Raw genomic sequence first — 17,387 nt, 5'->3', positions numbered from 1 at the left:
TACATTTTATAAAATCAATTTATATTTATGTTTTTAAACTATAAAATAATAACTGAAGTAATGTAATTGACAACAGATGTCAAAGTCACAATTTTAGGTGAAATTTGTAAGAAAGTATTAATTTAGCGACTAAGGATTTAAAATTAATATATTTTATAGAAATATAATACATACATTTAAAAATAAGGAATTAAAATATAAAAAGTCAAGATGATGAACCAATACATAAAAGAATTGGAACAGGTAACTAATTTCTATTAGATTAATTAAGAGAAATTTTATCAATTCTAACTCAACATACATATTTTAGGATCCTTTCGACCCGGATGAGTTTGTGGAGAGGATGGTTCGTCGTAGCATGCAGGAGTGTCGTTTTCAAGACGATCAATTTGATCCAGAGATGATTCATGACATCTTTAAACAAGCTATACAAGATTTGAAAGTGGGTGGTAAACATAATCAAAACATGCACATACTATGTTTTTTTATGATGTCTCTCTCACTCTTCATGTTTATTAATATAGGTTCTACAAGAAAGACAAGAAAGGAAATGCGCCAGGTTAGAGCAAGCAGTCCAAGAAGAGGAAAAGTTGTATGTTGCAAAGCTCGCTGAAATAATGGAACAGCATTCAGTAAGATAGATATTATATAGTTAAATACAATTTATATAATTGGATACATAAACTGAATTTTACGTAAACTTAAACAAATGTTGAATTTTCTTTTACAGCATTGTGTTAATGTATTCAGCTCATTAGATGAGAGAATGTCTCGTTGTGGAGGTCGAGCTCTTGATGTGGGAGAGAAGCTTGGAGCTGCAAGAGCTCCTAGAGCAAGAGCTGCGGCTGCAAGAGACCTCCTATCACATCTTGCAAACTTCCTCAGTCCTGGACCTGTTCTTACTGAGTTATTTAATGATCCAAATAAGGTACCTATTACACTTACAATTAAATAGAAAATTTATTTATAGATTTCATATTTTTAGTGTATTACACATACATTATACATTTGTATGATTTTTTTTTGGAATATAACCTTTATAAATATGCATATATTGTAATAACCAATGGAACTTAAAAATATTTTGTGTTACCAAAAGGATCTGAGATGGAGAATATATCTTATATCAATGACTGTAGGTTTAAGCTATGCAATAATGATTTTGATGTTCTTAGTTTTATAATTTGCCTTTTGAAACCTTAGCCCATCGATGGGACAAGTACAGTACTTATTCAAAACAAATGTTTCAATATAAATACTTAAAAGAATACTTAAAAAAACACTATCATGTTATATTATAATTATATAATTGGGAGCTTCACTTAATTGTAAAACAATGATTCAAAAGTGCTTGTAAAAGCCTGCTTGAATAAAGTTTATTTTGATTTTGGTATACATTTTTCAGTTGAATGAAGCAGCTGATGTTATACAGAAGTTGTACACTATATCACAAGAACTTCCCCCAGATAAGTTTGAAGTTGCCAAGAAGAAAATAGAAGCTAAATATGATGAGATAGAAAGAAACCTCATCGAGGAGTTTGTGAAGGCTCAGAATCAGAATAACATTACTAAGATGAAAGACATTGCTAATATCATGACAGACTTCAAAGGATACTCCCAATGTGTTGATGCTTATATAGAAACAAGTCAAATGGTAAGTACAGGGTGTGAAAGATTTTGTATTATTAAGCAAATCCATAATGATGATCTGTGATGAATTAAATAATGATAGGCACAGTTAGACAGTTAGGTTAGACACTTGTTTTTTTTTATGGTATAGGTTGGTGGACACGGCGGATGGTAAGTGGTCACCATCACCCATAGACAATGTCGCTGTAAGAAAAATTAACTATTCCTTACATTGTTAATGTGCCACCAACCTTGGAAACTAAGATGTTATGTCCCTCGTGCCTGTACTTACACTGGCTCACGCCCCCTTCAAACCGGAACACAACAATACTGAGTACTGTTATATGGCGGTAAAATAACTGATGAGTGGGTGGTACTTACCCAGATGGGCTTGCACAAAGCCCTACCACCAATGAACCACCATCACTTGTTTCATATTGAGATGCAAGTTCATCTGCATGTTAAAGCTATGCCAATTTTTTTTTAATCTTAACTGTGTTTTTTTTTTTAATAAAATATACAGACTGCCAGTAATAATTCATTTACTTGACCTTAAGTCAGTAGACATTATTGAATCAGATTGTGTTGTAATCATTTAAGTGTAATAAATTTATTTAACTTTACAGAATACTTTGCTCGGAAAGGACATATTTGCAGCAGTACTACCGTTGTGTAAAAAGAATTACACAGTGATTAGTAATGTGTTTCCGAATCCCGATCAAGTAATGAGCAAATTTGTGCTTAATATCTTCCATCTTAAACTACAGAAATACATACAAACAAAGCTCGCTGACAAGAATGATTTGGAAAAATATTTGAGAAACTTATATGATATGTATACAAGGTACTATATTTTATCAGTAAAAATTGCAATAACTGTAATTTTAGTATTACAGATAAGTATTTAAAGTATGTGATATTGTTAGATATATAAATATTATTTGTCATTATCAACATAAGCAATTGTAATATTTTTGTATTCGTTATAATTATTTCTACTCATACTAAAAAAAGGTTTATTAACACTGATGCCTAGCATGCACTTGTATACCAGAATACCCTTTGAAGACCAGTGGTCCCCTCTGTCTCTTCGACGGGCGTCACAAAATACCTATCACATGCTACTATAAGAGTCGAGATGGCCCAGTGGTTAGAACGCGTGCATCTTAACCAATGATTGCGGGTTCAAACCCAGGCAAGCACCGCTGATTCATGTGCTTAATTTGTCTTTATAATTCATCTCGTGCTCAGCGGTGAAGGAAAACATCGTGAGGAAACCTGCATGTGACAAATTTCATAGAAATTCTGCCACATGTGTATTCCACCAACCCGCATTGGAACAGCGTGGTGGAATATGTTCCAAACCTTCTCCTCAAAGGGAGAGGAGGCATTTAGCCCAGCAGTGGGAATTTACAGGCTGTTGTTGTTGTATGCTACTATAACGCCGCTTCTTGATCCTCAGCTATCTACAACTAGATATATTTATTGATATTGATGGACATAAATCAACTCCTCTGTAGCCTAAGTCAGCGGTCGGCAAACCGTGGCCCGCGAACATCTTCCTTGCGGCCCGTGAATGTTTTGTAAAAAAGTTGACAAATATATTAAATTAAAAAAAAATTGCATCTCAAATGCATCCTCAGACATCACAGTAAAATTTTTGCAAAGTCAGTTTCCTATTTAGGTCGTTTGTAGTTTTCATTTCTTTATCTTTCTTTTATTTATTTTTTTGCTCAAACATATAAACATAATGTAAGTATTATGTGTACGAATTAAACTCTGTATCTTTTAACAATTTTCAATAGCATTTTTCTTTTATCTATGGAATATGGACTAATTAACACTAACTGTGCGTAGGTATAATGGGCTTCTAAGGTTAATATCATGACTGCGGCCCGCCTATACTTTATTTTGCCACCTTGTGTCCCTTGCCTACCAAAAGGTTGCCGATCGCTGGCCTAAGTGATCACTGCCAGGAAGAGGTGATGTGTTGGGCAGACCTGATACACTTAGCTCCACAAATACAGGATGTGTGTTTTGCGCGCGGCTTATTTATAAGTAACACCCAATCCAGCAGGATCAACGAATTATAATAATATAATAATAATAATAATAAATCTTTATTAATTAAAAAGAGATTGAACAGAGCGGTTTAGTTTTATAATTGACATTTGTATCTTATTTCAATCAGTTGGGTTTAGGTTTTAGTTTTGGGTTTAATTATGACGATTAGTTACTTAATAGGTATAATAATTTTAAGTATAATGAAAATGAAATTTAATTTTTTTTATTTCAGTACGCAAAAAGCATGCGATGAACTCGTAGAAGCGAATTTAGTATCCGCTGATGGCAACACTTCCACGGGTGATCTTAGGCAAGAGGCCCTCGTGAACGGAGCGCTGGCCGGCGCTACCGACGGCTACCCCGCGCTGGAGACCCGACGCCTCAAAGCAGTGCTGTCAAACGCTCTGAACGCTTATTATAATGAAAAACAACATGTTAAGAAGCAGATTCAAGGTGGAGGGTGAGTGATTAAATTGTTTTATATATTAAAATAAAATTAATGTCTCTTACTATATATACTTTTTTTTATGATATACGTTGGCGGACGAGCATATGGGCTACCAGATGGTAAGTGGTCACCATCACCCATAGACAATGAAGCTGTAAGAAATATTAACTATTCCTTACATCGTCAATGCGCCACCAACCTTGGGAACTACGATTTTATGTCCCTTGTGCCTGTAGTTACACTGGCTCACTCTCCCTTCAAACCGGAACACAACAATACTGTGTACTTTTATTTGGCGGTAGAATAACTGATGAGTGGGTGGTACCTACCCAAACGGGCATGCACAAAGCCCTACCACCAAGTACCCAGACGGGCTATATATTAATATATCTAATATGATGATGATGATGTAATCCTGACTGATTTCACCTATACAAGCTTTTCGAGGAACAGGAACACGGTTAAGCCGCTAGTCTTACGCCTGAACACTTTGCGATTATGTTCAATTTGCCGTCCAATCGGATTATGGAAATGAGAAATAGAGAGTACACCTGCGCTTGCGCACTAACTTGGCTGCCTCATATAAGATGGTCTCCCTTGAGATTTGATACCATAACCGCAATTGTTTATTTGTCAGTGATACTACCATTTGTAAATAAAACTAGTTGTGCCCGCGACTTTGTACGTGATTGAATTTAACAAAAAACCGTCCCGTCAAATCCGTCCAGCCGTTCCAGAAATTAGCCAGAAAAATCAGTCGGACAGACATACAAAATACATATGTACATATGCATGGAATAAAAAAGGGCTATTTTAAAATTACAAGCAGACACTCCAATTTTATTATATGTAAAGATAATATAATAGTCTATATAACATATACCTTTAGTCATTTTTTGTAGTCTTTCACAAGAACCTTTTTAATATTTCAGATTTCAAGAACTTCGACGAGATCTACAAGCCGTTATAGGGACGCGAGCTAATATCAACATTGCTCAAATTGAAAACTATGGCGGCGAAACATTTCTCAGTGAAAAGCTCGTTCAGAAAATGCTAAATGATTCCAAAACGTCTTTTACCAGATGTAAGACGGTAAGTTATTATTACATGTTACATTATTAGGATTGAGAAAATATAAATTTATGATAATAAACTGGATTACAAACACCAGAACAATTTACCAAAAGCCTTTTCTGCCCTTTGCACGCGGACCGTGGAACTAGTAATCTAATAAAATATTGAACATCACTTTTATAAATTTTTAAATTACTTCATACAATAGGGTATTCTACGGTGTTTAAAATAGTAATTCAAAATGTTGTGTATCCTCCTAAAGCTACAAAAAATATTTTGGCAAAATAAACAACTTTTTTTACCCGAAATTGAAATTTAAACATTTTTATTCCCGCTAAAAACGCTGTCAGTCATTTTGGTGACGTCACACCTGTATAAATAACGGTCCATATTTATAAATACGACCGGCATTTTAAAAATCCGGTTTGCATTTTAATAAATAATTACATACAAATAAAATTCACTTTGAGTTTTTGAAATTTTATATTAAAGTAAATCCTTGATGTTAAAGTTGATAGATATAGTTTAGCTGTTAATAACTTAACACTGACCGTATTTGCCGCTCTTACGTCACACCATGGCAGCTTGTGTTTTAGGTCACGTGACATGTAGATTAAAAATTACGACTTTTTAATTTAGTACAATAAAGTAATAATGTGCTTTTATAACTCAAAATTAGAATATTTGAGTTTTATCAACTTTTATAATTTATATATACCCTATTGTGAAATAATGATTCTGAAGTGCTTGTGAGTTTGCTTAAGTAAAAGCGCGTGCTATTATGGCGTTAATATCTGGTTTATTATATCTCTGTTTAAATTTTAATCTTTAGTTATAGCTCCTAAAATTTTCCTATGAAATTTAAAAAGTGTTCTTTATTTAAATAATAATAAATTCTACTTTTTTTTTTAAATAAACTCCACTTTCCAGTGTTAAGGTCACCTGATGGTAAGTGTTCACTCATAGACAAAATTAAAAATATATTTTAACTGAATCGATTATGAAGTAAGGTCGTTTGTTGAACTAAATACTGGTTAAATAACAATAAGAATATAAAAAAAAATATATAAATTTTACTCAAACATAAGAATTACAAATATGAACTAAAACTAGTACTGTATAAATCTTGACCGCGTGGAATGGTGGCAAGAATGCTAGCAGCATTTCCCTGTTGAATCGCCTCTGGGCAAAAAACGAACCAGCCCTCCTGTCACCAGTGGAAAAATCTAATTGGGTTATTTTTTTTGTTCATAATAGCTATGTACACCCAATGAACTGCCCGGGACCACGGTAGCGTTACTAGAAGTATTGATACAACATTTATTAATAGAACACGTTGACTACGCACTCGACTTGGGGCTGCAGTCCATTCCAATCGCCGAGAACAAATCACCGCCACAGGTAATACATATTTATCAACAGATAATAGTAATTATACGATTAAAATATATCCTATCGAATGTATTTTATTTCTATAAATTGTATCTACTATAGAAATCAAAGATAAACTATGTCACAGAGTAAGAAAACATTCGTCATTTTTCAAAGTTCTTTATCATGTCTCAATCTCTTAGTACCTTTTGAATCTAAACATCGAATTATTGCGACGCAATATGTCATTCTCAATCGGTAAAATAAATTATCGCTCATACTGAGCACACGAAAATAGATCTTAAGGTGACGAACGTTTTCTTACCCCGACTGTACATGCATGGATGATTGTGTAGAGTTACCTTGATGGACAATTTTTGAATGAATATAAATATTACTTTCTTGCCAGCACTTTCACCTTTAGACCAAAATAGATGATTATCTTGTTAATATTGGACTAGGTCACAAATTATTATTTGCAGGACGGCAATATGTAAAAGCCTGGAATTCCTCTGTGTCACTTCGCATTTAAGTAATAATATATTATTCTTTACAGATTCACTTCTTCGATACAGTAAATCAAGCTAATAAAATTGTCAAAGCTTTTGGAGAACACTTTCAAGAATCGATACTGCCCTGTATGAGGTATTTTTTATTAATATATTATAATTGCGCTATATTAAAATAGATGTTTTTTGTTTATATGTCATACTTAATCCTTACACAAAGTTTAAATGGATGGGTTATTCTTTATTAAAATTGAGGCATTGCTACTATTCTTTTAAAGAAAAGTATATTAAATCGTTCGGACTCCGTTGTTAAGTTTATTAAGCGATCTGTTCATTATCTCGATAAGAAAACGCATTTAAATGTAGTACGCATAATGTAACTTTGCCGCTCTAAACAAGGCGTCTAAATGTAAGCTGTACAAAACTGATGGTAAAAAAAATTTACTGTATGAGTTTAATTATTACTTTTATTGGTGGTAGGGCTCTGTGCAAGCCCGTCTGGGTAGGTACCACCCACTCATCAGTTATTCTATCGCCAAATAACAGTACTCAGTATTGTTGTGTTCAGGTTTGAAGGGTGAGTGAGCCAGTGTAACTAGAGGCACAAGGGACATAACATTAGTTCCCAAGGTTGGTGGCACATTGACGATGTAAGGAATAGTTAATATTTCTTACAGCGTCATTGTCTATAGGTGATGGTGACCACTTACCATCAGGTGGCTCACATGCTCGTCCGCCAACCTATTCCATAAAAAAAAAAATATCTTGGAAGTAAAAATAATATTTTATTGATTATTAACGTAATAAATGCACTCTATCTCACTTGATTCTTAAAAAGCTCACAACATAAGCCATAACAGTAACAGTCGTCCCTTTAGGCTTGAAAATTTAAGGATTTTTGAAAATAGAACTCCTTTTTTATTAAACAGTAAGCAAGCGGAATGTATACAACGCAAGAACACGATAACGGAGCAACTGGAAAACAAGCTGGACGCAGGACTGGAGCGCGCCATCGCGGCCGTCGTGGGCTGGGTCAAGCTGCACCTCCAGACAGAACAGAAGAAAACAGACTTCAAACCCGAGGGAGACATTGACACCCTGGCCTCACCCGTGAGTACTCTAAACCTTAGGCAGGCAGGCTGGGTACCGACTTATCAATTGTTGTACCGCTAAATATCAATACTATGTCTAAATTATATGATGATGGCCCAGTGGTTAGAACGCGTGCATCTTAACCGATGATTGCGGGTTCAAACCCAGGCAAGCACCGCTATATATATGTGCTTGATTTGCGTTTATAATTCATATCGTGCTCGGCGGTGAAGGAAAACATCGTGAGGAAACCTGCTTGTGTCTAATTTCATCGAAATTCTGTCACATGTGCATTCCACCAACCCGCATTGGAACAGCGTGGTGGAATATGTTCCAAACCCTCTCCTTAATGGAAGAGGAGGCCTTATCTCAGCACTGGGAAATTTACAGGCTGTTACTTTACTTTTTTTTTTTACTTACTTTACATTACTTTATGTACAGTGGCGTAGCTAGGTGAGGAAGGGCCCCGGTGCATAGAAAAAGAATCGTCGTCTCATCCCCCCTTTCCCACCCCTCTTTAACTTATATGAGACAACATCACATACATTACTCTGATCCCAATGTAAGTAGCTGAAGCACTTGTGTTATGGAAATCAGAAGTAACGACGGTACCACTAACACCCAGACCCAAGACAACATAGAAAACTAATGGTCATCTACATCGACTCGGCTGGGAATCGAACCCGGGACCTCAGAGTGGTGTATCCATGAAAACCGGTATACACACCACTCGACCATGGAGGTCGACAAATAACTAATAATTACCCTTAAAAAATTATAGATATCAAATAAGAAATCTTGTGCGCAGGGTCGTGTCTTTCTAGCTTTAGAAGCTTAAGGTTTAGTTTCGAAGCCCCCGAGCTTTAGTTTCGAACTCCGGAGCCCTGGTGCACTGCACCACCTGGCCCTACGATAGCTACGCCAATGTATATATATATCATCCTTAAAAACTATATGCCTTGCATCACTAACTTAGGAACTAAGATATTATGTCCCTTGTGCCTGTAGTTACACTGGTTCACTCACCCTTCAAACCGGAACTGATAGATAAACTGGTAGAATAACTGATGAGTAGGTGGTATCTACCCAGGCGAGCTTGTACAAAGCCCTACCACCAAGTAGCCCTACCACCAAGTAGCCCTACCACCAAGTAAACAACATCATTCTCCTGCCCTTATCCCAATTTTATTTGGGGTCGGCACAGCATGTCTTCTCCTTCCATACTTCTCTGTCACACGTCATCTCACAAGTAACATTATTTCTAGCCATATCGTCTTTCACACAATCCATCCATCGTTTCCTTGGTCGTCCTCTACCTCTATATCCATTCACATCCATGCTCAAGGCCTTCCTCACAATATGTCCCTCATTCCTCCGCATTACACGCCCATACCATGATAGCCGCCTTCCACGTAACTTCTCGGCTATCGGTGTCACTTTAAAACTTCCTCTTATGTACTCATTCCTTACTCTATCCATTCGCGTAACACCACACCACAACCACCAAGTAAACAACAACAAATATTTTCTTCATAATTTTTTTTGTCAGGCATGCATAGCGGTCGTCTCGTACCTCAACACGGTGATGGACAAAATCCACTCGGAGTTAGAGGGAGACAACCTGAATGCCGTTTCCCTGGAGCTAGCCGTTCGTCTGCATCGAGTCATTTATGAGCATTTGCAGAACTTCCAGTTTAATTCAGCTGGTAAGAGATTTATCTATACACATAATAACAAGGGAGTGTCTGTTTGTACTATCAAAATTACTTTTTAATAAATACATCAGTAAAGTACATGGTACATATATCAAAATAATATTTTTTGAATAATCTCTGGAACGGTAGGAGCGATTTAGATAGGTCTTTTACTGTCAAAAAGCTGATGTAATAGAAGAGTAACTTTACTTTTTAAAATATATTGTTAACTAGATTAATTTAGGTTACAAGGTAATTTAACTTTTTTTGTATCTTTGATTTATTACACAATAAATATCTTTGTCATATAGGTGAAAAAACTCTAAACCTATCAATCAATAATTACTCTAATCTAATATCTTATATATATTTTTAAATTATAAACAAGAACCTTGCATAAGTATACTGACACAACATCTACAGCTGTTAAATTTTCAGCGGTTGGGTTCCTATTGAGGAGAGGGTCGGGAACAGGTTGGAAACCACCCACTACTCTAGTGTGGGTTGGTGGATACACATGTGGCAAAATTTTTTTGAAATTACATACAAGCAGACTACCTCATGTTTTCCTTTACTACCGAGCACGATATGAATTATAAGCAAAAAATAAGTACACAAAAAATCACTGGTTCTTGCCTAGGTTTGAACCCGCAATTACCGGTGAAAATGTACGTGTTCTAACCACAGCGCTATCTCGGCTCAATGCTAATTGTGACGTATATACATATGTCACCGTAAGATTACAAAATTCGTTATTTTACAATCTGTCTCGTCAGATCTCTCCCTATATTGTAATCTATCGATGGGAAGCTGTCAAATTGTGAACTGGCGTTAAACGAATGCATGACGCGCGCTGATTGGTTGAACGATATCGTACGGTGACATATATATAACAGTAAAGGAGAAGAGTTATTAGAATTGGCAATGTGTGTGTGTATGTGTGTGCGCAGGCGCCATGATCGCGATCTGCGACGTGAAGGAGTACCGTTTTCTTACGGTGACATATACGTATATAACAGTAAAGGAGAAGAGTTATTAGAATTGCCAATGTGTGTATGTGTGTGCGTGTGTGTGTGCGCAGGCGCCATGATCGCGATCTGCGATGTGAAGGAGTACCGTTTTCTTACGGTGACATATATGTATATAACAGTAAAGGAGAAGAGTCATAAAAATTGGCAATGTGTGTGTGTGTGTGTGCGCAGGCGCCATGATCGCGATATGCGACGTGAAGGAGTACCGTTTTCTTACGGTGACATATATGTATATAACAGTAAAGGAGAAGAGTTATTAGAATTGCCAATGTGTGTATGTGTGTGCGTGTGTGTGTGCGCAGGCGCCATGATCGCGATCTGCGATGTGAAGGAGTACCGTTTTCTTACGGTGACATATATGTATATAACAGTAAAGGAGAAGAGTCATTAGAATTGGCAATGTGTGTATGTGTGTGCGTGTGTGTGTGCGCAGGCGCCATGATCGCGATCTGCGACGTGAAGGAGTACCGGTCGGCGGCGTGCGCGCGCGGCCGGCCCGCGCCCGCGCCCGCGCCCGCGCTCTTCGACGCGCTGCACGCGCTCTGCAACCTGCTACTCGTCAAGCCCGAAAACCTGCACCAGGTCTGCGAGGGAGAGACCCTGGTGAGCACCGCCATGTACTTTAGCCATCGACTCCACCAGAACTCCTATCTAAAAGATCACATTCATTAAAAAAAAATACAGACGAATTGATAATCTCTTCCTTTTTGAAGTCGGTTGAAAATGAGGTAAACTACGTTATAATAGCAAGTTAACATTTCATATATATTACTCTTGTACCAAAGTCGGATTTAAAGATCTGCAGGCCCCCGGGCTACAAAGCAGCGGGGACCCTGGACAAACAGAAGCGTGAACAACCTAATAATTATATTATCATGAATTAATTACTTTTTCATTTCAATCACTAAGCTATGATTTATTAACTTGTATCGTTAACTTTTAAAATATTAAATAATAACATTATTATAATTTGACTATATCTCGGTATTGTTGTATATACGGTATGTTAACTTGCTGAAAAATGTGGCCCCCACTAATGTGAAGGCCCCAGGGCAGTTGCCCCGGTTGCCCTCCCCTAAATACGGCCCTGGACTCCACCACCACATCAGGCATCGAGCCTGCGATGAACTTACGACTTTCAATCTATAGGCCACTCTAACGATGATAAGTTATTAGGGCTTTGCTATTGAAATAGATTCTTTCGCGCTTGCTATGCATAACTAAATATTGAACTGGTCGCCATCGCCAATAGACAGTACAAGAAATATAAAACACTCCTTACAATTTTTTATCCGCCACCAATCTGAACAGTAACGAGTATTTAGGGTATGAATAATTAATAAATTAGTGTTATCACTAATAAATGAATTTCACGTGATATTATTATTAATAAATATAAATAGTGCCCGTAGTAAGTACCTATATAAGTAACAGCCCCTAAGTATTTCAAATATGCATCTAAGACCTCGTTAACTTGTGGGAAGGATTGGGTGTTATTCCATCACGTATAAATTTACGTAGACACATATTCCATACAGGATATAGTACGAAATCAAAATAAAAGTAGTACAGGTACATGTTACATTCCTAATGAAAATGCTATCAAATCAAACACATCAACTCACACAAACATCCAATCTAACTATTGCATGTGTGTGTAAATACAATATTTTAAGTTTTATTTTACGTCATACATATTTTACATATTTATAATTATGTATAAAAAGTAACCAAACCTATCACATGTTACTCGATCATTCATTCATCAAACAACTCATTTATTACTTTTATTCTCACTAGTTAAAGTCAATTGTCGTGTCAATTCAAGGTCAACGTTGTTTATTTACCTTTTTTCTGGTGACTGTAACACGTTGTAGTGACTAAACTATTTTTTTATTGATAATAACAATTGACACTAAAGCTCAACACTAACTACCAATAACAGGTAAAAAATAAAAATTGGACAAATATATCGGAAAATTATACAGATATGTTTTATATTTGTATATATAATTATACATTAATATTCGTTGTTAACTTTTTTTATCTGCTTTTATAAGAAATGCTTTTAAAAGATATTTCATGAGAAAATTTGGGTTGAGATTTTCTTAACCTGTCTAAAAATTATTGCATCAGGTAATTCATACAAAAATACAGATACAACAATTTTTTCATTAGCCTACTTATATTACTAACTAAAAATTAAATAAAAAAGAATATGAAAATTATTTAGATATGTTGTATGTTTACCTATTTAAACAAAAACATTACGTCAATAAATGCATAATGTTAGTATTTTTAGGTCATATGTTAGTTTTGCTGACCATTGTTTTATTAACATTTGACAGATCGCCTCTTGTCTATGGACCCGTGCAATGCTAACCCACTTGTGTATATGATTGGTCAATAGGTCGACGTCTGCTATTTTTATCGAGGTTATAAACTTGAAGTAAAAACATCATTCGTGTTTTAGTTTGTAGTTTTTGATTGTTATTTTTTTTTCTAGTTAAAACTCTTTAGATTAAATTGTTTTATTATCATTAATGGGAAATGGGAATTTATTTTTAACTAGCCTCGTATCCGGTGTGGTACTCCGCGGTGACTTACTGCGTCGCTGATTTTTGACTTATGAGAAGTCCAAGATTCTAATTTAAATAATTAAGAACTTTTATTTAAATTTACATCCCGAACTAAGGTAACTCCTTGTAACTCCTTAAGGGGTGAAGTTTCGTAATTTAGCAGCCAGACTGACCTCTATTAACAATGAAAAATCTTAACATTGAAAAAGGGTGATCCAATTTCACTCAGTTATATTATAAATAGAAGGCATAGAATAAAATAAAACGTTATGTAATATCATTTTAAGGGGGATGTACTTATGGAAAATTGAAGTTGTTTTAAATCCAATTCACTAACATGAGCTACATACCACTATACTATACTTCTAAAAGAAGTAAAGAATTTTCATGTAAACATTCATCCCCCCTTTCATCGTTCATTTTAAAATATTATTAAGTAACTTTGCTTTATATATTCCATTCAATTTTGGTATTTGCAACCGTTTGATTTTCTTCATGATTTCCTGATAGAACTGTGATTAGCTCATTCCAGCCATTGTCGGGGAAGACTAGGCAATTTATGCACAATATATTAGGTATAGAAGGCATATACGCAAGTAAGGGCAAACACTAGCAGACACTCTCGACCGTCTAGTTTTTAGGCGTAGGAACAACCTCTTTGTGTGCCTAATTAATGACCAACACCGACGTTGTATTTATTGGTGATGTTAAATTTTGGAAAAGTTTTGTTGGTGATGTTAAAATTTGGGAAAGTATCTTGTATTGTTTTTGTTTTGTTTTATGGTATAGGTTGGCGGACGAGCATATGGGCCACCTGATGGTAAGTGGTCACCATCACCCATAGACAATGACGCTGTAAGAAATATTATCTATTCCTTACATCGTCAATGTGCTACCAACCTTGGGAACTAAGATGTTATGTCCCTTGTGCCTGTAGTTACACTGGCTCACTCACCCTTTAAACCGGAACACATTAATACTGAGTACCGTTATTTGGCGGTAGAATAAGTGATGAGTGGGTGGTACCTACCCAGACGAGCTAGACAGAGTAGTTTGACAGATATTCTCAAATATCTATCGGTTTAGGCCATAATATAGGCCTTTTTTTCGTTTCCATACCTCGATCGTACAATCGATTTATAATATTCGATTGCAATAATTTTGGATCACTTGTTTTTTTTTTAAATTTCCAAATGGTTATTAAACTTGTACATATACATATGTATATTGCTTCTTATACCTTATAAAGGTCTTTCACTTTGTGACATAATCGTGGATCCCGCGCTATCCAGTTATTTACGTGAATTGAGATCAAATTAAATTAACCATCGCATCCGTTGGTTTTGGTTAGCTTCTTATAAGTTAAGAAATTCACTGGGATTCGATCTACTGAACTTATGACGTACTCTTTTAGAACACGGCATGGCCTGTTTACCAAATGTTATACGTATTTTTAGGAAAGAAAGAAAAATTTAGAACTACAGATATAATACGATAAATCATTAATTGTATGAATTATGTAACTTTATATATGTATGTCTGGTAAGTTTGTTCAAGGAACGATTCGTTGTGATTTTGATTTCGTATGACATCATTTTCAAAATTATAATTCAAAAGCGTCCTTATAAAAAAGAGTAAGATGCAAAGTTACATGTGATCCATTTCAACGGTTCGGCGCTCTTAGCAAAAATGATCGATTCCTCCTTCCTCCTTCCCTCGGATCGGTTGTTGTACAATAATAATTGATTTAATTATAATATAATTATATTTAATATTAGTTATTTGTCCAGGAAGTGTGAGTCATTTTCTTTACATCTGACAACTTGTGTGCCAAATTTCCTGATAATCGGCTTAATAGTTCAGAAATGAAAGCGTAGTAAAACATAATTTCTGGTAGGGCTCAGTAAGTATCACGGACTCATCAGGTTTTCTGCCACCAAAAATTAATATATACTTAGTAATGTCATGGTTCAGTTTGAAGTGTGAGTGGGCCAGTGTAACAAACACATAACTTCTTAGTTCCCAAATTTAGCTAATTGGCAATGGCTAATATTTCTAGCAGCGTCAATTTTTATGGGAGGTAACCATTTGATATCAGATGACCCATTTGACGACCTTCCCAGGAACCGGGCATTAGTTTTACTTACTTTTGAGCATATAATTCTAATACATTGTCGTTTGAATTGAAATTAACTAACTTAAAATATTTATCTCTGAATGTTTTATTTTTAGTCGAAGTTAATACATTTTATTTATTTATTTTTCGTTGATAACGGATAAGATATCATTCAAATTTAGACTCTACATTTAGATACCGTACAGATAAAGGTTTTCCTGTATACATATAACGGAGAAGGTTTTTTATATATTATATTAGAATTTTAAATAATATTGAGTTATAATAAACAGAAATGTAGCATAAATAACGTGTCTGTTTCTCTAGTTACTTTTAAATTTTAAGATTAAGTGTTTTATTATACTTTTAGATAATGATTATAAAAATTTAGGATAAAAAAAAACATCAATTCTATTACAAATAGTTTTAACCTGTCTTAAATATGCAATATATTATGATATCTTACAACAATGGCGTATGTAGCTTAAATATATATTTATAAAAGTACTAATCTATGTATGTAGACTAACGATGTTTATTAGTGAAGTCGAATTTATCAAGAATTCTTCTGTATATTAATAGAATGCATTTCTGCGTTAGTTTAAAGAGTGAGCCAGTGTAATTAATAATTACAAACATAAGAGGATAATGTTGTCTTAAGTTTCGCGATTATTACACATTGAAATAAAACTAGTTTAAATAGATTTTAAACGCGTATATTAATTATTTTTAACATCCCTACGGTAGTTGTAAATAATATTTCTTTTGTACATCAAATAGACAAATGTCACCTCGACGACCTCCATGGTCGAGTGGTGTGTACACCGGTTTTCATGGGTACGCTACTCGGAGGTCCCGGGTTCAATTCCCGGCCGAGTCGATGTAGATGACCATTAGTTTTCTATGTTGTCTTGGGTCTGGGTGTTTGTGGTACCGTCGTTACTTCTGATTTCCATAACACAAGTGCTTCAGCTACTTACATTGGGATCGGAGTAATGTATGTGATGTTGTCTCATATTTAAATTTATTTAAAATTTAAATTAAAATTTAAATATTTATTTAAATTTAAATTACCTCAGTCTACCCGTGATCACGAACGCTGTAAAGTGCTCGAAACGTTAAAAATAATTAATATACGCGATTTAAATCCTTTTAAACTAGTTTTATTTCAATAAGAGGATAACTTATAAAATGATCGGCGACATGAGGAGTGATTTTGTATTTTTGCAAGCTTTAATAACCTGCAATATTTGATAGCACAGGTCAAACCTTGCAAGCTTAACAACCCCTACCATCTTATCCAACAGAGTTGGTCAGTTCTTGATGAGTGAGGATGACATGATTGTACCCAGGATCGGTTCTAAACAAAGGAGCTCTTAAAACAACATACATACCTACTACTTTATTAGTTTAAAAAAAAATTGTCATCGCTTACCCACCATTTTTATAGTTACCATCCAGTTTATTAAATAAAAAGAAAAAAGTCATAGAGATACATATTTATAAATAGTAAGATTAACTCTTTTGTTTTTACAGGCGGAGTTGGACCATTCAATCTTACACAACTTCATACAACTGCGATCCGACTACAAGAGTCATAAGTTATCAAGCTTTCTCAAGGGACTGTCATAATTTATTGTTAAGACATCACCCGTAATCACAGGCTTAATTTATATTACCCACATGATATACTGTTCATTTGTATAAAATATATTTATTAAAGTTTACAACAATGATCATTTGCGTTTTATAAACAATCTTTACCCTTTATTTCTATTGT

At 35.0% G+C, this 17,387-nt stretch overlaps 1 protein-coding gene across 3 annotated transcripts; it reads left to right on the top strand.

Annotated features, from left to right (window-relative positions):
* The first annotated feature begins 80 nt into the window (after positions 1-80).
* Positions 81-17,344, top strand: LOC124538389 (exocyst complex component 5). Of its 3 annotated transcripts, XM_047115434.1 has the most exons (14): positions 81-243; positions 311-442; positions 525-632; positions 731-928; positions 1,406-1,654; positions 2,256-2,473; positions 3,926-4,153; positions 5,074-5,233; positions 6,473-6,616; positions 7,143-7,231; positions 8,025-8,205; positions 9,737-9,893; positions 11,346-11,515; positions 17,144-17,344. In XM_047115434.1, the coding sequence occupies exons 1-14, from the start codon at positions 211-213 to the stop codon at positions 17,237-17,239; spliced, it is 2,163 nt and encodes a 720-aa protein (XP_046971390.1). In that variant the 5' UTR covers positions 81-210; the 3' UTR covers positions 17,240-17,344. The 3 variants fall into 3 exon arrangements, with proteins under 3 accessions (XP_046971390.1, XP_046971392.1, XP_046971391.1); XM_047115436.1 differs by lacking the exon at positions 11,346-11,515; XM_047115435.1 differs by lacking the exon at positions 17,144-17,344 and having other exon boundaries at positions 10,832-11,408.
* The last annotated feature ends 43 nt before the right edge of the window (positions 17,345-17,387 follow it).

Source organism: Vanessa cardui, chromosome 20 (assembly GCF_905220365.1).
Source record: "Vanessa cardui chromosome 20, ilVanCard2.1, whole genome shotgun sequence".
Lineage (NCBI taxonomy): Eukaryota > Metazoa > Arthropoda > Insecta > Lepidoptera > Nymphalidae > Vanessa > Vanessa cardui.
This window is presented reverse-complemented; position numbering and strand designations above follow the sequence as displayed.

Coding starts and splice junctions, on each gene's coding strand:
- LOC124538389 (XM_047115434.1), top strand. CDS start 211: ATGATGAACCAATACATAAAAGAATTGGAACAG. Junction 633..730: donor AAATAATGGAACAGCATTCA/GTAAGATAGATA, acceptor TTTCTTTTACAG/CATTGTGTTAATGTATTCAG. Junction 929..1,405: donor TATTTAATGATCCAAATAAG/GTACCTATTACA, acceptor TACATTTTTCAG/TTGAATGAAGCAGCTGATGT.